This window comes from Malaclemys terrapin, chromosome 8, assembly GCF_027887155.1.
Source record: "Malaclemys terrapin pileata isolate rMalTer1 chromosome 8, rMalTer1.hap1, whole genome shotgun sequence".
Lineage (NCBI taxonomy): Eukaryota > Metazoa > Chordata > Testudines > Emydidae > Malaclemys > Malaclemys terrapin.
The window spans coordinates 46,819,992-46,844,864 of record NC_071512.1 but is presented as its reverse complement, the minus strand read 5'-3'; the positions used below and the strand labels follow the sequence as shown (position 1 = coordinate 46,844,864).

Genomic DNA, 24,873 nt, shown 5'->3' with positions numbered 1-24,873 from the left:
AGAGGACAAGGAGAAAAGAAGCAGGAATGATTGTCTGTGAAGAGAGATGGGGGGTGGGGGGGAAGAGGTGAATAGTTTGGAAGGGGATTTCGCAGCATGGACTTTCTTGCTCTAGTGATATTTAAAGGTTTTCATGATGTGGTTAAGATGAAAGACCAAGATGTTCATTTTTTTTTTTCCAAGTGGGACCTCAGCTGCAATAGCCCAGGCACTGTGTTTTAATAGACCCACTTGGGTTTCCTAGTAACATTTCAGGTAGGACGGGTGAGCATCCGCAATATGAACTCTGATCTGATGAGGCAGCTGCAAAGGTCTCAACCGTTAAATCCTAGTTTTAAAAATGGCTCCTGACATCCAGCCAGGTGAAGTCAGAAGCCAAGGGTGGAATGTCCTGGGGACCTATTTTATTTCTGAAAGGCAGAGGCTGGGTTGCAGGGCTTAGATGGACAATGTATAAAGCACCAGCATGGAGGAAAACAGTTTCAGGAAACCAGCCCAGAAAGAGTAGGAGTCTTTGGCCACGATGAACAAAGTCAATGAGAGGCAAGCTCAGAGGGTGCTTTAACAATTCTCCTGTCCACCATCTGCTACCACCCTTCCTTAGTGGACTTCACCAGTGGTGTTCCTTTCGATGGCCAAAGAGGTGGTTTACAAGCAGTAGGAGGCCTTCCCTCTTCCCCTGTCATACTCTGTCTAACAGCACCAGACACAGGTACGTGGACTGGGAATGGACCCCAGGCCTCCTGTGTTCCAATGCAGAGCGCTTAGCTACATGCCACTCAACCAGCACCATCCCTTCCATCGCTCTACCTCTGGGATTAAAAAACAGGTCAGTGACCCCTTCCAGGTGCTGACATAGCTGTGGACAGTGCCCAATCTGTCTTGGTGGAGGCCCATTGTGGTGTCACAACAAAGCTGAATCCAGGGCTTGTTTCCATTGTGCATGGGCCATAAGGCCATTTTTGGTATCGCCAACCTGGCAGATTCCAAAATCCTGAGACTGACCCTCCACAATCATGAGATTATGGTTTTAAACAACTTTTCTGGCTGCTTCCTCTTTGCCTTGGGGTTTTTGGGCCTTTCGCGGGTTCTCGCTTCACCTTTTCAAGCTTTTCTCCACTGCCGTGCAGGCTAGAATCATATTTATTTAAAGTAAAGCTGAGCTGCTCATGCCTACAGGAGCTGGGACTTTTGGGAAAATGCCCAAGTGTGTGCAAAGTGACAAAAGCTGGCAGCACAGCAGGGATGGGCTAATCAAAGAAAAGTGATTCAAGTTCACAGTTTGTTGCTTAACCAATAATAACAGAAGGAAACATGGCATGGCACCACTGACCTCATTTTAAGAGCAGCCTCCTGATTCTATTAGCTCTTACAGCTAGGGGGAAATCCCCATAAGTTGTGTACTAAGTGTTATGCTTTATTATTTAGAGATGGGCCTGACCCCTGGGTTCCGAGTGATCCTGAATTGCAGAGTGGTGGACATGCAGACCCTGCTCTGAATTTTGTATTTAGAATCCTCTCTGATGTAGTTGTTCGGGGACTGCCTAAGGACAGCGTCAGTGAGTGCCTGAGAAAGTTAGCCCAAAGAGACTGAGTCAGTTCCAGCGGACAAGTTCAGCTCTGCTCCGTTCTCTGCCGTGGGGCAGACCTGCGGCTGGGCAGATTCCAGCCTGGACTCATGGTCTGGAGGTGTTCACAGTGAGGCTGGCTGCTGGAGCAGGGGTTTGAACTCCCTTCTTGGGTCTGGCACAAGGTGGCCATATCCCTGCCTGGATTGCTTGGGGTTCAGCAAAGGACAGGACAGACAGGCTGGCAGGGTAAGGTGGGGAAATGGGACGAGAGAAGGAGGCAGAATAAGAAGCAATGATGGAAATAGAACCAGATAAAGGAGCTGAGAGGCAGAGAAGCTGATATTCCCCAGCTAGGCTCTTCCCTGGTGCGGAGAGTGAGGGCGACAGTATAAGAGAGAGGGTGGGGGAGGAGAAGAAAAGCGACTGCAGCGATGGTGCTAGAAGGACGAGGCCTAGCTCTATGAACCCGCAAGGAGGGAAAGGCATCAAGGTGATCTTTGTACCAGTGGCCGTGTCCCCAGTGGCAGGGTGGCTGGAGGAGGGGTGCTCCTCGAAGACGCTGGAAGCGGGCACCTCTGTCAGCTCAGATTTCAGCTCCTGATAGTCAAAACTCTCCATATCCCACTTGGAAACTACAGGGAGGGATGGGAATAGACACGGTGAGGGTGGTGACAGGAACAGGGTGAGGACACAGCTCAGTGAAGCGTAGAAGCATGTGTACACTCTCCTGGGCATGGCCAGACATGCCCTCTCAGCCGGGCACACACACAAGCGCAGTTGCACACATGATTACGCGCAATCTCTTTCACACGCACTCAGCAATCCACTAGCCCTGCCATTAGCATGGTACTGTACATGGGTCAGCATGCTTCTCCCTTGTGTCCTGGGAGCTAGAGAGCAACCTTTCTTTGAATCCAAACACTGTTCCTCCCTGCCCCCCACATTGCAACGTCAGCACTCGGTGCTGATGTCAGAACCCCATAGTAGGCAGGGGATGGGGGGGGGGCAATCTGTCCCTGTAGAGGAGGTCTCATTCGGCCCAACCCACATTTGGCTGGCCAAAATAGCCTCTCCCCATCATGCCAAGACCTGCCCTGTCCTGGGATAATGAGCAGTTATTATTTAGTTGTATTATCCTAGCACCTAGGAGCCCCAGTCACACCCCAAGGCCGCATGTGTGATAGGAGCTGTACTGTAGCACCTAGGAGTGTCAGTCATTGACCAGCATCCCACTGTGCTAGGTGCTGTACATTGGGTATTACAGTAGGGCACCTGTCCTGGATCAGGCAGCTAACTCTATTCTTCTACAGCTGGTGGTATGTGTGCCCATGCCTGGCACTCTGTAATGCTCCCCTGCGGATCTGTCACACTGTGCCTAGCCCTTTGCAAGCACTATTCTTTACCCACCTTCAGTGCAGGTCAGGGAAGCTACTCTGCTCGGTCTTCAAACGCCATTTGCCTTTGCAGTGAAAGTTCTGCTTGCAACCAGGACGGCATGTGTGCCACAGGCGTCTCTGGCTTTGTGGATGCTTGTTACGGTTTTACACTGCTGCCGAGGTCTAGATGCAGTGTCATCCAAAAATCCATACCAGCTACTGGCAGAAGTATCGGATAGCTCCCCTATTTCTGCTCGCTGGTAGAGAATGAACATGCAGTGACTTCAAAAGGGACCAACCCTGGAGCCTTTGCTTCTGTGTAAAACAAACATTCAACTCTCTTCAGATTCCTGCTTAATGTCAGCGGGCACTGGGGTACAGCAGTGGGCAGGAAGGGTCTTTCCTTCCTTCAGAAAGTCACTGTCAGGACAAGTTCAAGGCTTGTTAGCAGCATAAATCTAACTCACTGCACACCACCAGCAGTGTCCTCAGTTCCTCTTTCATTCTGTCCACTGAGCTTGTCCGCTCCATTTCTGTGACAACGCAGCGCATTGGAGCTAACTGGTGTCTCGCTGGCTGAATGGAGCCAGGGGACTCAAGGCAGACTCAGCGAGGAGTGACAGTAGGGAAAGGAGCAAGGCTGTACAGCTGTAGCTGTAGCAAAGTCTAGTGTGTTGGGGTTCCTCTTACAGGGTCCCCAAGGAACATGATTCTAATTGTAAGCATGTTGCAGTGACACTTGTTCCCCTCTGGATGAATGTTGTTATTGAAAATAAATTATCTTTAATACAGGTAACACTGGGAGCCTAACAACTTGGATAACGTCCCCAGCATTACATGGAGAATTCCAACTGACAGGTCAGGTCCAGCTATTTATTACCCATCCTAAACTGTTTTAACTTAGCCATGCTGGAAATCCAAAGGGCAGAGAAGGCAATGGCAACCCCACACAGGCTTCTGTGTAAAACAAACATTCAACTCTCTTTTGAACCAGTCGCTTCAGCTCCTAGTGCCAGGGCCTGCTCAGCATACAGTGAGATTTCAAACAGAGATCTGACCAGTTGCAGGGGTGCATTTTAAAACTCCCACTGGAGCAGATTTAGGCCATCCCTGAGGGCTTTTAGTATCAGATGTCTGGCCAGCGCTTTGGGACGAAAGGAGCTACGCAGTATAAATGCAAGACACCGTAGTTATGAGTTTGACGGTCATGACTTCTCACAATTCCCTGTTTAATTCTAATGCGTGGCAAAGTGTTGTTGTGACCAGCATCCTAGTGAGGGCCAGCTATGGTCACTCAATGAGGGTGAACTGCAAAAGATGGGTCAGCCAGACCCCCAAAAGCTGGCGAATATTCCAGTACTTAGATTTACCAAGCTAGCATAAAACAGCTTCTTTATTACCTTACCGGTTACTCAGAAGTCCAGATAACACAGTTCCCTTAAAGTTATCCAGCCTCAGGCCTCCATCCAGGTACCCATGTCAAATATGATGAAAATTTCTGTAAATCTTATGTCATCATATAAAAAGAAAAGGTTCTACCAATCCCAAAATTATTGAATATTCCAGATCTTACCCAAATGCACTCTACAGCCAATTCTTATTAACTAAACTAAAATTTATTAAAAAAACAAGAGAGAGAGAGAATGGTTAAAACATTGAGATTTAGATTGATAACAGAGATGGTGAGCTTTGTAGTTGCAAAGAGTTCCTTTAGAAGTCAGTTCATAAGTTATAGTCCAATGTCCAAATTTCATATTCAGGTCGTACCAGCATAACTGGGACCTCAGTCTTGTGACTCAAACTTCCCCAGATGAAGCTTAAGCAGATCTGAGACGACAGAATCAGGACCCAAGGATCTTTTATACAATTTCATGTTCTCTTTGACAAGCTGGGAGTTCCTCCGGGAACAAAAGGTAATTAGGATGATTTGAAGGAGGTCCATCACCAGTACTTAACTATAGAATTAACATAAGGCAATTTGCTTATTCCTCCACTATTCACAGTACATTTCAAAGAGAGATGAATATCGAGATATCCCGTGTTTACAATTCATTTAAATGCTAGGATGTTCTTTTGATCACTGAACTATCAGAATACAGCCTAGACAGGGACTGTTGATTACGTTGTGGACCCTAGGCGCGCGCGCGTGTGTGTGTGTGTGTGTGTGTGTAAAAACACAAACATTATCTCCCCACACCTCTTTTGAGGGTTATTTAATTTGCAGGATATTTAACCCTTTCTGGCCATGCGTCACAGTTGTACTTTCAGCTTCCCTTGAAGGGAAAACCGCACACTTACAACTAACTCATTTCTGCATAGTGCATCCTCCTGCTTTATGCCTGACATAGCTTTAGGACTGGAAAACCTCCCTAGGGGCTCATTAGCAGTAGCTGACTCCAGCCGCAGGTATTTCAAAATTGGCCCTGGGCCAAATTGACCAGCAGCTGATTTTCCAGAAAATGAACCCAGACTTGCAGCGGGGAGGGGAAATACACTTGGCCTGTAGTTTTAAAAGCGATCATTCCATAGGCTCTCTACAAAGCGCAGCCAAAGAGCCTGGGTTTCTCATTCTTTTGGCCATGTGAGCCCCAAGTAGGCAGGGCACATAAGCGTGCCTAACTTTAAGCATGTGAGTAATCCATTGAGATCCGTGAGACTACTTGTGAAATTAGGCCTGAACTTAAGTAACTTGTGGCCATGGAGAATAATTTTACACAGGGATATTAGAGAAGGGGCTATATATCACCAAAGTGTGTGTGCATGGATCTCAGTTTCACAGCTGGCGCCTCCCTATAAATGAGTCAAACTCAATTCTGCAGGTCCTAAAAAGACCCACGGAACAGAGATCTGCTTTCAGGGGCTGGCTCAGGTTTACCAATCCTTTTGGCCACCAAAATATTGGCATTTCCCTCTTGACCACAGTGCCTCCTACAGTGTTGGAAGAGAACTGCAGGCTAATTGGACTCACCCAAAGGTTTAGTCTGACAAGTGGTGATGCTGGTATGGGCCTGGGGACCATCTTTGCTGGTTACTCCTCGGGCCACAGGTCAACCCATTCAGCCCTGAGCTATGATAGCACAGGAGTAAATGGATATCTCGCCAGCACCAGTGTGAAAAGCCGAACAAAGCCCACTTAACAGCAGGATTCTATCTCAGTGCTGAGTGATAATCCTGCCCCGCCCACAGAAGGTGCAGGAGGCCTCCTCTACCCCCCGCAGAGTTTAGCTGGGCTTTGTGGGCACTGAGTGGATGATGATTCTCAGTATCCTGTGTCCATCATCACCAGAGACAAGCACCGTTGCTCTCCATTGGGGGTGGAGCCTATCTTTCTGGCTCTCCGTCCCCCTCTAGTGGCTGGACTATGTAGGGGTTTATGAATCCGTTACTAGCTTTGAGCTAATAGAGCTGGGGCTTTAGCTCAAGTAGTCAAGGGTTGCAGTTTGCAACTCCTGAGGCCCCCTGGGTTCAATCTCCACTCTCAATTACCTACCTCCACCCTGAGAGTTGGGGAGGCATGCAGGCACAGCCCCAGAACAACAGCAGAGGACGCAAGGTGCCTAACTGCTAGCCCAGCAAGGCCAATGTGTGTTTGGTTTTCAGATGGTACAGGGACAGTTAAGAGGGGGATAAAGTGGAAATAATGTTTATTTATTTTGCTGCTGTTAGCAGGTCCTAGTGGCCCTTTAAGGGAAACTCAGATCAGTTACAGCCTGGCTGCCTGAGTCAGCCCAGGCCAAGGGAATTCTGGGGCTTATAGTTCTCACAGGAAGTATGGGATGCTAGGCAACAGCAAGGCCTGCTGGGAAATGGGATGAGGCTATAAAAGAGCTGAGAGTGGGGCTAGCTGTTGGGTATACTGGGTGTTTTGGGCGAGAAGTGCCCTGACAGAGGTCAGCAGGGGCTATGTGGCCAGTCTGGGAAGGGGGTGGGTTGGAAAATGAGTGGAAAGGGCTGGAAAAAGAAGGCCTAGAGCAGTGGTTCTCAAACTGTGGGTTGGGACCCCAAAGTGCGTTGTGACCCTGTTTTAATGGGGTCACCAGCGCTGATGTTAGACTTGCTGGGGCCTGGGCCTGAAGCCAAAGTCTGAGCCCCACCGCCCAGGGTGGAAGCTGAAGCCAGACTGATTCAGCCCTGGGCAGTGGGGCTCACGCTTCTGCTTCCGCCCTGGGTTGTGGGACTCAGGTTCTAGCCTCCCTGCCCAGGGCTGCAGCCCTCAAGCTTTGCCCCCTCCCATGCAGGGTGGTGGGGGTTGGGCTTTGGCCCCACTGCCTGGGGTAGCAGGGCTCAGGCTTCAATCCCCCTTCCTGGGGTCATGGAGTAATTTTTGTTGTCAGAAGGGGGTCATGGTGCAATGAAGTTTGAGAAATTCTGGTCGAGGATGGGGGCTGTGAAGAGAGGGATGGAAGCAAGAGAAGGAAAGAGCCTGAGCTAGAGAAGTGGGGTGAGTTTGAGGCCTAGTGTGTGCAGATGATCTAGGGACTTCCAGAGAGGGAGAAAGGAAGCTCCCCCCTTTGCTCTCCTGTATTGAGGTGGGAAGCCAGGGCAGACCCTGGGGGAGGACAAAGGTCTGAGACTCTTCTCAAGAAAAGAGCCCAGGGAGTGCAAAGAGCTGCCCAGGTGTGTTGTGGAAAAGGAGATGGAGACTGTCCTCCAAGGGCAATGGAAGTGGGGCCATGCCAGAGAGGTAAGCCAGATTCCTGCACACCTACTAATGTTCTGGGCTAACATCCCCCTGGTGTGCAGGTTTCACCCCTCTGAGCCCATAGGAGCTGTCACTCTGGAGGAGAGCGCCTCCTGTGGGCAGGCAAGTGGTATTGCACCAGGCGCTCAGTGTAAAGGCAAGGCAAGCAGCCTCCTGTTGTGCAGGGTGTGCAGTTTGATAAGAAAGCAGGGGCATTGCAGACACCTGACTGCAGTACGGGTGCAGGAGTAGGGCCCTCTTCTGTGGCAGTGGGGAGGGCTTCATCATACTTTGCCTCCTGGTGTGTGGGGAGTTCTCTGCCTTCGAGGACCATGCTAGCTCAGGGGCTCTATAAATCCACTTGAGAGACGCCTGTTGGGCTGAGTTATTGGGATGGTATATGTGCAAACAGCAGTGATAGCTGGCTGGAAAGGTATGGGCACTGAACTTCAGCCAGGTCTGAGGGAGAAGAAGAGAGGTGTCCTGTCCTGGGGTGTGTCTAAGCCACGAGAGGAAACAGGTTGCCGACTGCTTGGAGTAAAGGAGTTTCCCAGGGATTTGCTGCCTCCTTCCCCTGCCTCACTCCCAGTACAGTCAAGTCACTGACTGGAATGACTCCAAGGGGCAGAAGGGCTGTGAGAGGCTGCTGTCAGGTCACATGACTGAGTACAGTGCTAGGGGGTAACCAGGCTGGTTCAGCCGACCCGCAGGATGTGATTGCTCTAGAGCGTGGTTGCACTTTCTTGTGCCATCTGGAGAGGTTAATGGAGCCTGATGGACCCACAGGTTCCACAGCCTCCCAGCCCTGTGGCCAGTCTCCTTCCCAGAATGAATTAACTCCACTGGCCAGAACAGAGATGCTAATAAACCCTCAGCACTTTGCTCTGTTCTGATCAGGGGCAGGGACAGATTTTAAGTGTCCCTCTCCCCAAAGCTTTGCGGGGTGGGGTGGGATTTGGGATTCAAAGGTTCTGTTCAGGCCTTAGAACAGGGCCCCAGAGGTAGTTGTAGCGGGACAATGGGCCAGTCGAGTGTCAGAATACTTTAATCACTGGACAGGGCACCATGATCCTCTTTCTTGCTGGGTAGTTTCTACTTTGCATCCAGGGATCCATCAGGGCTGCTCTTGATTATCCCCTCCTGGCTTGGCCAAGTTCTAAGCTAGAAATGTCTGCAGGGAGAAATGCACGTGATGGTGTAACTTCACCTTAAAGTGCCTATGGCTTGTGTGTGGGTGTTTGACATCTCAGGAGCCCTGAGATGAAACAGCAATTCTGTATTTGCCTAGATGAGCTGAAGATGAGACACTTTACAATGGTTCCTGTGACGGCAGAGTGGTGGATTGGTGACTTGGGTGGCACTTCTGTAGACACTGTTGGACGTGGGGAAATAGAGGGAGCTGGACCTCACGGTGTAAATCAACCAAGCTCCTTCGATCTATCCCAGCTGAGGGGCTAGCCCCCTGCATTTTCCTAGCCACAAAACAATGTGTCCATTTCTCAGCCTTGGGGACTCTTATTCAGATTAAGAAAACAAACAAGATCTCCAGGGGAGAGGGAGAGCACACAGCAGTCTGCTCAGTAACACTCTGCAGCTGAACAGAAACACAAAATGACAGCTGTCCCTCAAGGGTCTACAGCTATATTCCCAGTGCCTTACTGATTTGTGTTAAGGTTCCAACCAAATCTTCAGAAGCGGTCACTGAGTTTGTGTTGGCCTTCGTCTGTGTGGGAGCCCTGTGCGTCCCTTGTCAGGAAGGGCAGCACGCGGCAGCTCCTCATCTATGGTTGACCCGCTAGAGTGCCTAGTGTCTGGGCATGATGTCACGGGGTGGAAAGTGTGGCTGAGCAGGACTGGGCTCACTGGATGGAGCTCGAACAGCGCTGAGTGCCTCAGATACCTGCAGTGGGACAGGCACAGCGGGATCTGAGTCCTCAGAGGGCCAGGACTTGCTCTCGGGGTGATTCAGCCCTTTTGTGCAGAGGCTGCAAAGCAGCCTAAGGGTCCCCTTAGGAATATCCCTGCATGGGGGAGGGCACAGCTGCTGTGGCTGGCTATGTGCATCCCTCCTACAGGGTCTTCTGGTGTGGGAGGCATGTCGGAGGGAGGTGGGGACGGCATAGCTGAGGCATTCCCATAGGCGCTGACTCTGTGGGTGCTCCAGGCTCAAGCACCCACTTAAAAAACCCTGAGGGCCAGCCAGCATCACCAGGTCAGCAAGGCGCCCGCCCAGGACTCCCAGCAGGGCTGGATTAATTTTCTGTGTGCCCCAATGCCTGGACTGTGGCCCTGCTCTGCCTGTGCTCTGCCCCAGCCCTTGTCCTTGCTCAGCCTCTTTCCACCCACACTGAGCCTCTCCGCCCTGAGGCCCTGCCCCTGCTTAGCCTCTTTGCCCCAAGGCCCCTCCACCCCAAGTCCCTGTCCCTGCTTAGCTTCTTCCTCCCTAAGGCCTAGGGTGACCAGGTGTCCGGTTTTCAACCATAACACCCAGTCAAAAAAGGTCTGTGGTGGCTCTGGTCAGCATTGCTGACTGGGCTGTTAAAAGTTCGGTCAGCAGTGCTGCGGCGCTAAGGCAGGCTAGTCCCTATCTGTGCTGGGGCACCGCGCTGCACCCTGGAAGCGGCAAGCAGGTTCGGCTCCCAGGTGGGGGAGCCACAGGGCTCCGCACATTGCCCCTGCCCCAAGCACCGGCTCTGCACTCCCATTGGCCAAAAAACAGAGCCCCCTCCCACATCCTGAACCCCTCATCCCCAGCTCCACCCTAGAGCCCTCACTCCCTCCTGCACCCCAACCCCCGCTTCAACCCACAGCTCCATCCTACACCCCAAACCCCTCATCCCCAGCCCCACCCCAGAGCCAGCACCCTCAGCTGGAGCCCTCCCACATCCAAACTCCCTGACCCAGCCCGGAGCCCCCTCCCGCACCCTCAACCCCTCATTTCTGGCCCCACCCCAGAGCCTGCACCCCCATTTAGACCCCTCACCTTCTCCCACGCCCCAGCCCAGTGAAAGTGAGGGAGAGTGAGCCACCGAGGGAGGGGGAAATGTGAGCAGGGGTGGGGCCTATGGGAAGGGGTGGGGTCTCGGGGCAGGACTAGGGTGTTCAGTTTTGTGCCAATAGAAAGTTGGAAACCCTACTGAGGCCCTGCCCACTGCTCTCATGGCCAAGGAGGAGGCGGAGAGGCACACACACCAGCAAAAACAAAAGTCAGCACCTGTGGGCTTTCCTATGCCCCAGTTATCGTCAGGAGACACAACCCACAGGAGAGTTGCTATAGCTGGGATGCTAGTTAGGGCCCCCGTACGGCTGCTCCGACCTGCACTCCAGGTCCAGCACTTCCCCTGTTGGGGGTGTCTGGGAACTGGGAAGTCACTGCTCCCATCCCAAGACTCCATGGGCGGCAGGTGAAGCTTCCCCTGGGGGAGGCTAGCTCCCCGTCCCTCCTCTTCCACTTGCAGCCCCACCCACACTCCACCCTCCCCGCTCACCGTGTGCATCCCTCCTCTCCTCCTTCCCCGCTCCTCCCCACTCGACCCCCCCCACCGCTGCTCACCACATGCATCCTTCTCCTTCCTGCCTCCTCCCCACTCGCCCCCCCCCCACTGCTCACCACATGCATCCCTCTCTCCTCTCCTCCTTCCCCGCTCCTCCCCACTCAGCACTCCCCACCACTGCTCACCACATTCATCCCTCCCTCCTCTCTGGCCAAGCGGGGGGGTGGGGTGGGGGAGAGGAGGACGCAGCAAGCAGCAGTGGCTGGGCCAAGCAGGGAGGGGGCCGATCGGCAAGGAGAGGAGGAACTAGGGTGACCAGATAGCAAGTGTGAAAAATCGGGACAAAGGGTGAGGGGTAATAGCCTATATAAGAAAAAGCCCCAAATATTGGGACTGTCCCTATAAAATCAGGACATCTGGTCACCCTAGGAAGAATTGGCGAGCAGTGGCGGGGACCTCCAGAGTGTGGGGTGGAGTGCTGGAGAGGAGCACCCAGGCAGCGGCGGGTGAAGAACGCTGAGCTTTATATGCGCCATGCAGGTTTCCAGGCGGCTGAGGAGGTAGTATCTGCTACTTAGTGTCTGCCGTCCGGGTTCACCCGTAATCTCCCTGGGGAGTCCAAGGGACCTGGGAAGCTAAGAAGCAGATACCGCCTCCTCAGCCACCTAGGGAAACTGCATGGCGCATAATAAATAAGCAAAAACTTCCAGCTGAAGCCCATTCCCAGCCGGGAGGGAAAGAATTGGGGCCACCACGTCCCAGGTGTCTGGCAGCAGGGTGGCTGTGCCAGGGGAGGCTCAGCACATTCACAGGGAGGAATCGGGGTCTCACTGAGGTTGCAGTGTTCTCCTCTGCCCAGCAGCAGGGTTTCTAGGTTCTTGCCTGGCGGGAAGCTCTGTTTAATGCCCAAAATGCTTGCACGTGGGGTGTCTGTCCCATAGCTCCCATCTTGGGTAAGAGCTGTAACCTGCTGGCTCCCAGATCCATTAATCCCACGTGTCCCCAGGCTGCATAGCACAGAAATGGGTCCTCTCCTGCCAGTGGGCTGGTGGAGAAGGGGAAAGGAATTGGAAGGGCAGTGGTGAACTAGGCACGTTGGAGAGAAAGAGATGGGGGAGAAACCAACACTACAGCTTAGGATATAGTCCCCGGGGCAGGGGCAGGGACAGATACCTGCACAAAGGCGCGGCAGAGGGAATGCCAAAGAAAGGCACTTCTGGGCGTCTATCGGTTGAAGCCAGCTTGTCGGTGGGCTTGGCTGCAGCTGAGGGACTGTGTGTGCGTATTGTAACTCTTTCCCTTCTCTGCAGCGGGAGCTGGGCTCTGGTCACTAAGTTCAGATCTGGGTCTGAACCCCCTCGAAGTGTGAGGGCATCTGGGTCTGGGCCTATCTCTAGCTAGAGCCTCAGCCCTCTTGGGGAGGTGGCTCCCTGGAGTCTCTTGCTGTTGATTGTTGCTACTGAAGCAGCTGGAAGCTCCAAAGGGGATCACAACCCCATTGGGTTAGTTACATGCAGCGAGACGGCCCCTGCCCCAGAAAGTCTACCATCCCAGTGGACGAGAAAAAGAATGGGAGACAGATTAAGTGATGTGCCAGAAAGTCTGTGGCAGAGCTGGTAATTGATGCCAGGTCTCCTGGCTCCCAGTCCAGTGCATTAACCACCATCCTTTCCCTTCCAGACAATGGCCTAAGGACAGGAATCTAGGCAAGGGAGACTTATTTCCCACACCCCAACTGTACGCTCCAAGGGACAGCCACACACATCCAGGTGCAGACTCTGCATGGGCATCCTCTGCTGCAAAGGAGACAGCGAGGCCATGTGGCCTAGTGGGGCTCAAAGGGCTGAACCAGGAGTAAGGGAAACTCAGTGTGAGACTGAGTAAATTCCCATGAACCTTACCTTCTTGGGAGCCTTGCTGGGAGTCCTGGGCGGGCGCCTCGCTGACCTGGTGATGCTGGCTGGCCCTCAGCCGAGCTGTCTCCTGGGTGTTGCTCTCCAGCCTCCTTCCCAGCTCAGCTTTTTCCTGCTCCAGTCGCCTCTTCTCCTCTTCCAGGAAGGACTTCTCCTGCCCAAGGGTGCTGTAGGCAGCCTCCAGCCTGCTGATTTGAGACTCCTGCTGGGCTCTCTCCATCCTCAGCCTGTCCAGCTCTCTCTGGAGCTCCGCAGCAGAAGCGGAGGAGCCCCCTGTCCCCAGCGCCATGTGCAGCTGGGTCACCAAGTTCTCCAGGAGGCTCAGCCTGGCCTTGGCTGACTCTAGCTCTGAGCGCTGCATGTTGCTCTCCCTCTGGAGCTCCCGGATGGCTGATGTTGCCTGGCCCAGTTCTGGACAGCTGGCCTCATTCGGGCTGGGTACGGCAAATGAGTAGATGCATCTACCGTTCCTGTCATTGGCTCTCCTGAGATGAACTGTGCTCCCCAGAGCCACCCGGGCCAGGCCCACTGACAGCAATAGCCAAACCATGAGCATCTTTGTTATGGATGCTGCCCCCATCAGCACTGCACACGGTACCTGTCAGTGCCTGGGAGAGCAGAGCTGCTTCCTGAGCTGCTGGCTATTGAGTGAGGGACGCCCGCCAGCTCACTGGAGCTTCATTTATACAGCTGGGACTCAGGGTGGGGGAGGGAGAGGATTGCTGTGCCAGAGGCATGGAATAACAGGAACCTTCCAGAGCTGGCTTTAGAACTTCTTAAAGGAACAGCATCTCCGATCCCACCTTCCCTCCCGCTCGCAGCCGGACTCTCAGCAAAGAGTGCGGTGGTGTTCAGACTCGAGCAAAGTTTCTACGTGGGGTTGGGGCCTCTGGATGTAAATCAGGAGTTGCTCTGCTGAACGCAATGGGATGATGCTGCTGTAAAATCGGCGCGAGTGAGAGGGGAACGGAGCACTAGGGTTTTCTTTTCCAATGATAACCTGTCACGCTTGCCAGTCCAGAGAATCAGTGTATTTAGGGATGTGAGGGAGGAATTCACACTAGATTGCTGTCTGTAAGAGAGGATGGGCTGGCAGGCAGAGAGCTGGGTCATGCAGGCAGTTGCTGTCTGAGTTGGGTTAAACCTCCGAGTTCTACTCGTGTAAGGCCTGTGTTTAAAAAACCTGTGTAAGGGGAGGTAGCTAGCTAGCCACCTCAGTACATACCCATATGCTGTTCCCCATATGCTGAAGTAGAGAATTCACTACTATTGGTATCCATGCTAGCGAGATCAAAGCTAGTTCAGGTATGGGTCTCTGTGCTGCAGTCACACACCTTGACTGCGGTGAAGACCTTCCCCAAGAGACAGAGGCTGGGAGAAATGTCGCTTCTTTTTTCCCTTAGCAGTTCTAGGAGCGTCAAATCTGCCCACCTCTGGTTCTGCTGGAGTGTTCATTGGAGGACTCGGGTGGGTTAGGATGTTTCTGAACCCTTTGCTGAAGGGATGGGCTTGCTCAAACTTGACCAGCACCAGCCTTTCTCCAGTCCGGGGCAGGTGTGCGAAGCTCAGCATGTTTTTTAACAAGACCATTTGTTTTTTTTAACTGCTCAGAATAAAAATCTTCCTCCAGGCACCTGGGTCGCTGCCCCAGCAAGGAGACCACACATGATCTGGAGAAAATCCACCAAGTATTGAATTAGTGAGTTCTGACCACAGTTAGTGATACTGCCCCCTGCTGGGTGACTGGGGATATTAACCTTTTGTAATCCCACTGCATCTCATGAGACGGCAGTCAGAGGGTGTGACTGGAGCACATGTAGACGTACCCAAGCTAGCTTGGATTTAGCTGGCTTGGGTACGGGTAGCCATGAAGCTGCAGCAGCCTGTGCTTCGATGCAGGCTAGCCGCATAAATAATCACCCAGGCTTCTTGGCAGCTTCACCGCTCCGGTAGCAAAGTTAGCTCAATTCAAGCTAGCTCGGGTTTATCTCCATGAGCTGCATCACTCAGCACTCCTCTGTGCCCGGCCTTTACTGAAAGCATCACATTACAGACCTGCATTATAAAGCAAAGGGCTGTGAAACGAAATAGCCAATAGGTGGACTAACTCTGGAACATGTTGTTTGTGGCATGACCAATAACCAGCTCACAGCAGGGGTATTAGGAAAAATAGGCTGGACCCTGAAGGCCAGTGGATGGTTGTAGGGCTCCCCTACTTCCCAAGTGAGTATTAGAATGCAGAAAGAAGTACCTCCAAGTAAAAATGCATAACAAAGCATAGCGATAAAATAATGATACCTTGCTCATGTATGGTGCTTTTCATCAGCAGATCTCAACATACTTTATGAAGGTTGGTTTCATTATCCCAGTTTTACAGATGGGGAAACTGAGACACATAGTGGGAAAGTGACTTGCCCAAAGTCAGCCAGCCAGGCTAGCGGCAGAGCGGAGACTAGAAGCCAGGGGGTGAAAAATCCACACCCTTGAGTGATGTAGTTCCAATCCAGTGCTTTGTCTACTAGACCACACCAGTAAACAGCAGAGACTAGAGACTTGTTTGCAGGAAATGTGGAAGCCATCAACACAAAAGTGTCCAACCATAGGTCTGCAGTATTGTACGTGCATTATAGACTCATAGACTTCATTGAGTCTGACCTCCTGTACATTGCAGGGCACAGAACTCTTCCACTCCTATAATAGATATACTCCTGAGACAAACTCCTGTGCCACTGCACATGCACAGAATATATGTCCTCCACAGATTTTTTGCTTTCCTGCAACAAAATTACTTTGACGGAGAAGCAAAGGGAAGCTACAAGAGTTGTCATGCCACCCTCCCCAGCAGTATATTTCAGGGGCCCAGGGTAGCCAGTAGAGCGGTAAATCACTGTGGGGCAGGAGGCGGGACTCGGGAAGACCCGGCTAGTGGCTCCTATCCTGCGCCAGGCTCAGCTTCTAGTCCCATATGGGCTGGAGAGGACGGGACTTCCTCTTCTCCTGCACAACATACAGAGCCGGGTCAGACCCACCAGCTGCAGGAAGCTCTGCAAACTCTCCCTGCCCCCTTCCTGCACCCATTGCTCCTCAGCTTCAGGGGGAGAGGTCCCTGTACAGGTAGCTGCTCCCCCATTCACCCAACCCCCATGCATCCAGACCCTCCTGCCGAGCCTCACCCCCCCACACACTCAGAACCCCGCCCACGACTCCCACTCCTCCTGCACCTGGACCACCCAGACAAGCCACCAGCACCCAGATCCCCACCCCACTGAGCCCCAACCAGTTGCATCTGGACCCCCACTGAGCTTCCCCACACCAACCCCCCCAGCTGAGCTCTAGCTCCCCAGACTCCCCCCGCTGAGCCTCAACCACCTTCACCTGGACCCCCCTGCAGAGTCCCATCACTGTTTCACCCAGAACCCCCCAACAAGCTCCTGTGCATCCAGATCCCCCTTGCACCCAGATCCCCCACTCAGCTGCCCACACCCAGATTGCCCCCCACAAAACCCTCTCCATTCACACCTGGATCCCCCCACACTAAGCCCCTCCACATTTGGATCCTGCCTTGCTGAGCCTGCCTGCCCGCACCTGGCATGGAGAGGCCCTAGGGTGTTTCTGGGGCAGGCCCATCCTTGCACTGTGTCAGGGTTGGGTGCAGCCTCACTGCTGAGTCCATGTCCTGGGGGGTGGGAGCTGCTAGGGTGACCGGACAGCAAGTGTGAAAAATCAGGACGGGGTTGGGGGGTAATAGGAGCCTATATAAGAAAAAGACCCAAAAATCGGGACTGTCCCTATAAAATCGGGACATCTGGTCACCCTAGGAGCTGCACAGTGATCTCCTACCTCTGTGCAGCTGGTGGCCTGTGCTCCCCAATGCCATGCTGGAGCCTCCACATTTATTTGACAGATATAATTTGCAGAATTTTAAAGTAGTGTGTGCAGAATTTTTTTTTTTTTTTTTGGCACAGAAGTAAGTAGACCCCTAACCTGTGGTTGAGTTAGCAAAGTCCTCAAATCATGGTTTAAAGACTTCAAGTTACAGAGAATCCACCATTTTCTCTAGTTTAAACCTGCAAGTGACCTGTGCCCCATGCTGCAGAGGAAGGCGAAACCCCCCCAGGGTCTCTGCCAATCTGACCTATGGGAAAATTCCTTCCGGACTCCAAATCTGGTGATCAGTGAGACCCTGAACACATTGGCAAAACCCACCGTCCAGACACCTGGGAAAGAAATCTCTGTAGTAACTCAGAGCCCTCCCCATCTAGTGTCCTGTCTCCAGCAGTTGGGGATTTTTGCTACTGGCAGTCGCCAAAGGGCCATTAAATGCAACCATATTGCAAAGGTGTGTTGCTTTGTATGCAAATTGCAAATATATAGGTACCCCCATATAAAAGCATATAGTTAGAGAAGAAAGCAGTGATGCAGAAACAGAGCTCTTTGCTTGGTCACAGTACAGTTACACAGCCAAGTGGTTGTGTACAACAAATCGGTTTGATACTGGAAATAAATAAACACAGAGTGACTCTCCGAATAGATACTGGAGTTATAAATTAAAATAAATAAATAAAGGGCAATGTAAGCCCAGCAGGTGTGTGAAAGATGATTGACATCACAGCATTGTCTGGGAGATTGTAGTGGGGCGGATTGGCCGCCCACAGACCTGGAGGGGGAGGAGCCCTTCATTGAACCCTGGTGGGAGAGTCACGCCATGCTAAACCCTCCCGCCAGAAGTTAGTGAGCAGGAGCGGAAGTACAAAAGGCAGGCCGGAGAACTCAGTTGGGAGGTAGCCACCGAAGAAGCCAGATGCCTCCTGTGAGCTCCTGAGCTGGGAGGCTGCTGCAGACCCCAAGGGAGCCAAGGACTGGCCAGGGCCATTTACAGATCCGAGCACGGAGGAGCTGCAAGCGCTGACAGAGGCCTTCTTCCCGGATGACCCTCTACAGAGCCAAGTACACCCTGAGGGGGAGTTAGGCAGTGGCCCCAGGGGAGCCGACCGCTGTCTGGCTGCAATGTTGACAGCAAGTGAGTCAGCGCATTGTAGTCAGGATCCCCGCTGACCCAGTGGCAGACCGCTCTGGCACTGCTAGGGCCCTGGGCCGGGATGCAGTGGAGTGGGTGGGCTGGCGTCCTCCCTGCCACCCCAATCCGTGGGTGGCAGTCTCCCCATCTCTTAGGCGAGAAGCCTGCGCTTGTTGGCCCTCTGCCAGAATTAGGAGGCCCGACTGTTTGCCGCTCAGCCTGAGTGCAGGCCTGAGCCAGAGACTCTTTGCTGCCCTGCCCTGACCAGGGGCTGGGACTCCGTAACTGTGTTTGTTTGGCCCTGATCACAGGCCTGAGCTCACGTCTCCCATCGCCCCGCTGATTCCCCATGTCAGGCGACCCCCCCCCAGAGATGTCGTGGGGCAGCTTGGCTGCCCACAGACCCAGAGGGGGAGGAGCCACTCCCCCAGCAGACTACAGAGATGTAGAGTCTACTTATGAGGAGAAGCCAGGCAAGTAAGTGTGGCTGAGACAGCTTGACTGAGTATGGGATGGGCATCCTTGTAAAGTAGGAGAGTTTAGTGGCCAGGGATCTGGGTTCAACTCTCAGATTAGCCAGCCCTCCAGTGTGACCGCGGGCAAGTCACTTACATGGTCTTGTGCCTCATTGATTTAAGAACTGGGCAAACTCTAAGTTCTTAAGCAGCAATTCTCTTACTTTGCCTAGCTGTACATTTCAATTATTATTGATGGAAATATTTTTTGTTGGTTTGCGTGTGTGTGGGGAAACCAACACTCACTGACAAAAAACCTGCTCCTTCCAAGTCCACGTATGGCCAAAATATCGAAAACCTTCCATTCTTGTTCTTTACAGTATTGGAGCAATGTTCCTATGGGGGTTTATTAAGACTAGCTCCTTCCAAATTTGCAGTGACTGTAGAGGTCACTCTTTGCCTGAGAGCAAGTCTACACTTAAAACACTGCCTTGGCACAGCTGTGCTGATGCAGCTGTAGTGCTTTAATGAAGATGCTCTAAGCCGACAGGAGAGAGCTCTCTTGTCGACATAGTTAATCCACTTCCCCAAGAGGCAGCACCTATGTTGATGGGAGAAGCTCTCCCGCTGACATAGCGCTGTCTACACAGGGGGTTAGGTCAGTGTAACTACGTCACTCAGAGGGGTGGGTAACTTGGTAAATGCCTGATGATAATGGTGCCAAAATATAGACTGGAAGCTCTTTGGGGCAGGGCCATCTTTTTGTTCTTTGTTTGTACAGCACTAACAAGTGGCATTGTGGTCCATGACTGCTGGAATTCAGAGAACATAGCAGAGACTGAAAGTATGTCTGCACAGTAATTATTGTGGTGGTTCATGTCGATACTCCTTGGGTCAGTGGTGTGCATCCTCACCAGGGACACTTCCACCGACCTAAGAGGGGCAGTGGGGCAGAGGGCGGCTGGGAGCCCAGTCTCTCAGCTCCGCCGGCAGCTCCCTGCCAGGAGCCTGGCTGCCCCACAGGCTCCTGGGCTAACAGTGGGCTGCCCCCGCTGCTCCCCATTGCCTGCAGGGAGTGGGGGGAAGCCACCCGGGGCTTATCACCCCCCTCCCTCACCCCCGCCTGCTCCCCACAGGGAGCCGGCCAGCCTTGTCAATTTCACAGCTCAAGATTGCCTGGTTCCCGGCAGGGGGACTCTTGGGCTTCTCCAGGGGAGCCGGGGCGGGGAGGGGCTTTCTTGTCAATTCCACAGCTCCTGCGTCACCGTAACTACACCGATATAAGCCCTATGCCTCTCATGGAGGTGGAATTTTTATGTCGGTGTAATAGGGCATTTACATCAGCGGGAGCAAGTCTGTAGGGGAGACACTGACATAGTTAGGTTGACATAACCTGCCTTACCTCGACCTAACTGTGTAGTGTAGACCAGCCCTGAGAGAGGATGATTAGGAGGGTAGTTGAATCAGTTGGTGTTAATCTGGTGTAAGGCATGAGCCAGAGGCAGTGACTGAGGAGCAGCACTGGTGTTCCCGCAGCCAGTCAACTGGACGAGTGGTGTTGCATTAAAGCCCACACCCTGACGCCTCTGGAGAAGCTGCAGCACCAGCTGCATTGCCCTGCAGCACCAGCTTGGCTTTACAAGGTCTGCAGGCTTCAGCGATGTGTTCAAATCCCCCTTTCTGCATGGTGGGATGTCGAGACAACAGACTCAGTCCTATTGCTGGCACAGGGGCTCAGCCTGCAATCTCTCCAGTAATGCTGAGTCCACAGTCTCCCTTGGCAGTTCGTTCCATTGATTAACTGTTCTTATTTTCCTGCGCTCCAACCTATTAATATTTAATTTTCCCTTCTGCAGCGTAAGCTTATTTCTTCTTGTTCTTTTCTTAACAAGTGAATAATCTCTCCCTGCCCTTTTCATAACCTCCACCGATGTTCTCTGCAAGTTATCCTCTCCCTCCTTTAGTTCTTTAGCCTCAACATACCCAACCTCTGACACCACATTTGTTTTAGTGCCATTTTCTCTCCTGTGTGGACCATTTTTTTTTCCATAATGTGCTCTCAAAAACTGATCTGATTGATCTACCTAATTATAGCAGGATAATTACTTTGCTCATCTTGCACACCATCTCATTAATATCTCCCAGCAGCCGTATTGCCAACTCTCATGACTTTATTGCAAGACTCGTGATATTTGGTGGGGGATTGTTTTTTTTTCCTTAAAGCCCCAGGGGCAACAGGCTGACCCATTTTTTTTAAGGAATTCTCTAGCTCTCACGGTTACGTGGAAATGTGACAATGTTCACACTAAAGAGTCAAGCCAAAATTAAGTCAAATTCCTGATTTCTGGGGACCTGACCCATGACTTTTGAGTGCGGGAGGTTGACAATGTTGCAGCATGACATGGCATTTTGTCCCAAATGTCACATGTTTTAATGTTCATCCAGTTCATCTGGTGACACCAATTCATAAAATTTTCTCCATGGTACTGTCTAGGCCAAACTAATGTTTCTGAGTTTTACCTTCTAGCAAACACTTGTATTTGGTCTCGCTGATTTTGGGGGCAAATTTTCCCAACCGTATGAAGGTGGCAGTGCCAGAGACTCCATGAAATCCACTAGGACCATAGTTATTGCTATGGATTTCACATGGAAGGTGCTCTGATACTATGGTACTGGGCAGCAGGATAAAACACTAACATCATTTTTGTTTGCTTGCTTTTTTTTTAAATACGCCCATTGGCCATTTCCATTAGGTGCCTACATGGTAGCTGAGCAGAGTAATCTTGGAAATCTAATCCTGCATTTCACAAGCTGTCAGATTCATATTTATAGATTGATATTCACAGATTTCCAGGCCAGAAAGAACCATTGTGATCATCTAGTCTGACCCCCTGTGTAACACAGGCCAGAGAACTGCCCCTAAATAATTTCTAGAGCAGATCTTTTAGAAAATCACCCAATTTTGGTTTAAAAATTGTCAGTGATGGAGAATCAACCCTTGGTAAATTACTCCAATGGCTAATTACTCTCACTAATAACTCTCACTGTTATTTCCAATATGAATTTGTCTAGTTTCAACTTCCGGTCAGATTGTGTTAGACCTTTATCTGGTATATTGAAGAGCCCGTAATTAAATATTTGTTCCCTATGTAGATACTTTTAGACTGTGATCAAGTCACCCCTTAACCTCCTCTTTGGTAAACTAAATAGATTGAGCTTTTTGAGTCTAAGGCACGTTTACTAATCCTCTAATCCTTTTATTTAACCCATGTGGAGACTGCGGAAGCTGAGTGAAGCATGATTTATTAATAAATACCCTGCATTTACCTAGCACTCAAAGCCTTTTAATAGGGGTGTGCGAGTAGCAGCAGCAGCATTGTAAAGATGAAGAAACTGACTTCCTCCAAGGCCATGCACCAATTCATTGCCAAACCCGTCCTTTCATCTGCATCTGCTAGTTGCACTCTGTGTTGAGTAAAGGACTCATGCTTCCCTTTGTCATCCTTGTGCATGTTAAACCTTATTACTAAGAAATACCATGGTTTTAAATCTGTTAAGGGTTTGTGTGCTTTAATCTCTTCATTTCCTCTCTGGCTAGCCCTATTGCACAGAGACCATCCCAGCTCCTTGCAGAGGCGCCAGCTAAAGCCATGGGGAAGGTGCTGTGTGAGATTGACAGCACTTACATTAGCATAGCTGCTAGCAAAATTAATATTTTTTTAAAAATGCAATTAAATCTGCCTCATGAACCCAGGGGATGAGCGAGAGCTGGGGGGAGAGGACACATAGACAGCGACGGACAAGTGCACGCTCACTACTGCAACCAGAGACTGCTTTGGCCCAGAGCAGTCAGCTAAGAATCTGAGCCAATATAGCTAATGTCCGGCTCTGTACCCAGAGCAGCCCATCTGTAGCTACAGAACGTCATCAGCACACACACCCCACCTGCCTCTCCCTCGGGCGTATTTCTGGGCCCTCAGGTGCCTGCAGTGACAAACCCGGACGCATGCATCCCAAGCCACTCTGAGAAATAAAGTTCCCCAGACAGCTGAGACGCTGTGCCTCAGAGCCAAGTTACCCCAAGAGAAGGGGCTGTTGCTGGCTTGCTCCTTGGCACAGGGTGGGGTCTGAGAGGGCCAGTGGGTGGAGATGAGCCACTGTTCAAGGGCGGCATGGCATGTCTACTCCTCATCTCTCAGCAGTTGGCTTAGGGGCCGTCATACTGGCTCTCTGTTTGGGATCTAACGTGGGTGGTGGGACCAGGGCCTGGGAAACTGATGGGATTCCCTTAACCCTTCCAAACTTTAACAGCCGGGGGCCTTTCAAAGGGGCAGGATCTGTAACAGTGCCAGGTTGGGGGGCACGCCAGTTGGACTCTGCTGAAGCGAATTCAGCTTTAACCCTTTCCAAGGCTGCTCTGGTTGGAAATTTGCCTGCCTTGTCACACGTTCCAAAGGTTTAAACTGGCTCGACAAGGCAGGCCCAAAGCCAGAGGTGGCGCTCTGTCACAGTGTGCAGACGGCCATGCTTACATACAGGAGCTGCATGGAGCAGCAAGGACTCAGGGCAGGACGACATGTGGTTACAGACAATGCTGCCCTGAGCTTGTCTGCAGTCCCCGCTGTATGCACAAGTAGCCTCACTTGTCTACGTCCTGCCTGGGTCTATGTACAATTTGCCTGCGGTGCATGTAGGACCCCATTAATGTACACAGATGTGCCTGTGTCTTGCCGATGCCACAGCAGGGCTCCAGCCCCACAGAGCTCCCTAGCTGCAAATATTTTTGTTTGGCAAAGAGAAAAGCATGGCCCCAGGTGGGAGGGGGTAGGGTTAGAAGGACCGGAGCTGCCGGGCTCTGCATTTGACAGGCAATCAATCTAAGCCTGGGATCAGCATGTTATTCGTATGGCTTACACATCTTTGCCTGGAAGGGCTGGCATTCATGTGCAGTACACCAGGGCTGACGGTGGCCCAGATGGTCCATGTCACACAGGCTTTGTGTAATCACTCTCAGCTCCTACCACTGCTGCATGTCAACAGGACCCGTCTCAACCCCCAGTCCCTGGACATTTCCATGCACATTCTCTGCTGCTAGGGATGTATTTGATCAGTGCTTTGGTGATGCAAATCAGTCTTGACCTGCAACCCTGCTCTTCCAGGCATTCCCCTACACAGCTCTGCTACGGTACCTCCTGCCTCACCCGTTATTCCAGCCCTGAGCCACGCCTGTGAATTGTGCCAAAATGGGGCATGGACCACTAGTCAGACAGCGACCCAGTGACTCCTGTCAAATGCATTTCACTTGGGGCCTGAGCAGTCTTTAGGGTCACACCCATAAATGTTAACGTGCTGGTGGCACCCTGCCCCACCCCATGCTGTAGGTCTTGTCATTTTGATTGTTTGGCGTGATCGATGTCAAGGCCAGAAGGGAGCCCTAGTGCATCTCATCTGACCTCTTGAATAACACAGGCCAGAGAACCTCACCCAATGACGCCTGTATGAAGCCCAATAATTTGGCTAAAGCAACTGCCACCAATTTGTCCGGTCTTGCATTGAAGACCAAGAAATGGAGATGTCACCACTTCCCTTGGTAGCTTGTGCCAAAGGTTAAACACCCTCATTGTTAAAACTGTGTTAGTTCTAATTAGAATGTGTCTGGCTTTAACTTCCAGCCATTACTGCTTGTTATGCTTTTTGCAGCTAGATTTAAAGAGCCCTTTAGAACTGCATATATTCTCCCCTTAAAGGGACGCCTGCCCCATGGGTAAGTCATGTCTCAAGCTCATCAAGGCATCTTCTCCTTTCTCGTCTCACTAGAAATGGCCACAGATGGCCTCATCCTACTGGCTAACCCAGCATGCAGCCACACCACTTTCCTACCTTGCTGCCACAGAAATCAATGTAGCTGTGTTTACATGGCTGTGAAGCAGTGACCAGGGTGCAAAAGCGGGAGCTGGGGCCTTTCTCACATGCTTTAGATAAGCAAAAATTAAAAAAAAATTAAAAAAAAAAAAAAAAAGACTTCAAGAGGAGCATTTGCATCACCTCCCGTTCTCTTGTGCCAGTATTTATTTAAAATCCTCGATAGTGTTTCTTTCTTCCTTGTGGCTCAACGGTAGGGCTGGTCAAAGCTTTTCAGCTGGAAACTTGTCATGGAAAGGGTGGCTTGACACCACTACCATGTTTTCACACACATTTTGAGTTGGCCAAAATTTCTCATGACATTGCAACCCATGCACCAGGATACAAAGCCACTCCCTTCTATTTGCCCTGGTGGTCCCTCCCTCACGCTGGAGGGGTGGGGGCAGGCCAAATCTGAGCAAAACTGTGACCCCAAGTGGCAAGGTGACCTGCCTTGGGGAGCTG

The 24,873-nt window shown here is 51.7% G+C and overlaps 1 protein-coding gene across 2 annotated transcripts in view; it reads right to left on the bottom strand.

Moving 5' to 3' along the window:
* MYOC (myocilin) overlaps positions 1–24,459 on the bottom strand; it is a 28,013-nt gene extending 3,554 nt beyond the window's left edge. Inside the window, exons 1-2 of one of the 2 annotated variants that reach the window (XM_054038090.1) lie at positions 13,024–24,459; positions 2,075–2,203 (exon numbers count right to left, since the gene is read on the bottom strand). In XM_054038090.1, coding sequence (XP_053894065.1) covers positions 2,075–2,203; positions 13,024–13,615 — 721 coding nt within the window. In that variant the 5' untranslated portion in view covers positions 13,616–24,459. The remainder of the gene's footprint in view (positions 1–2,074; positions 2,204–13,023) is intronic. The other variant, XM_054038091.1, reaches the window with a different exon arrangement.
* Positions 24,460–24,873: the final 414 nt, after the last annotated feature.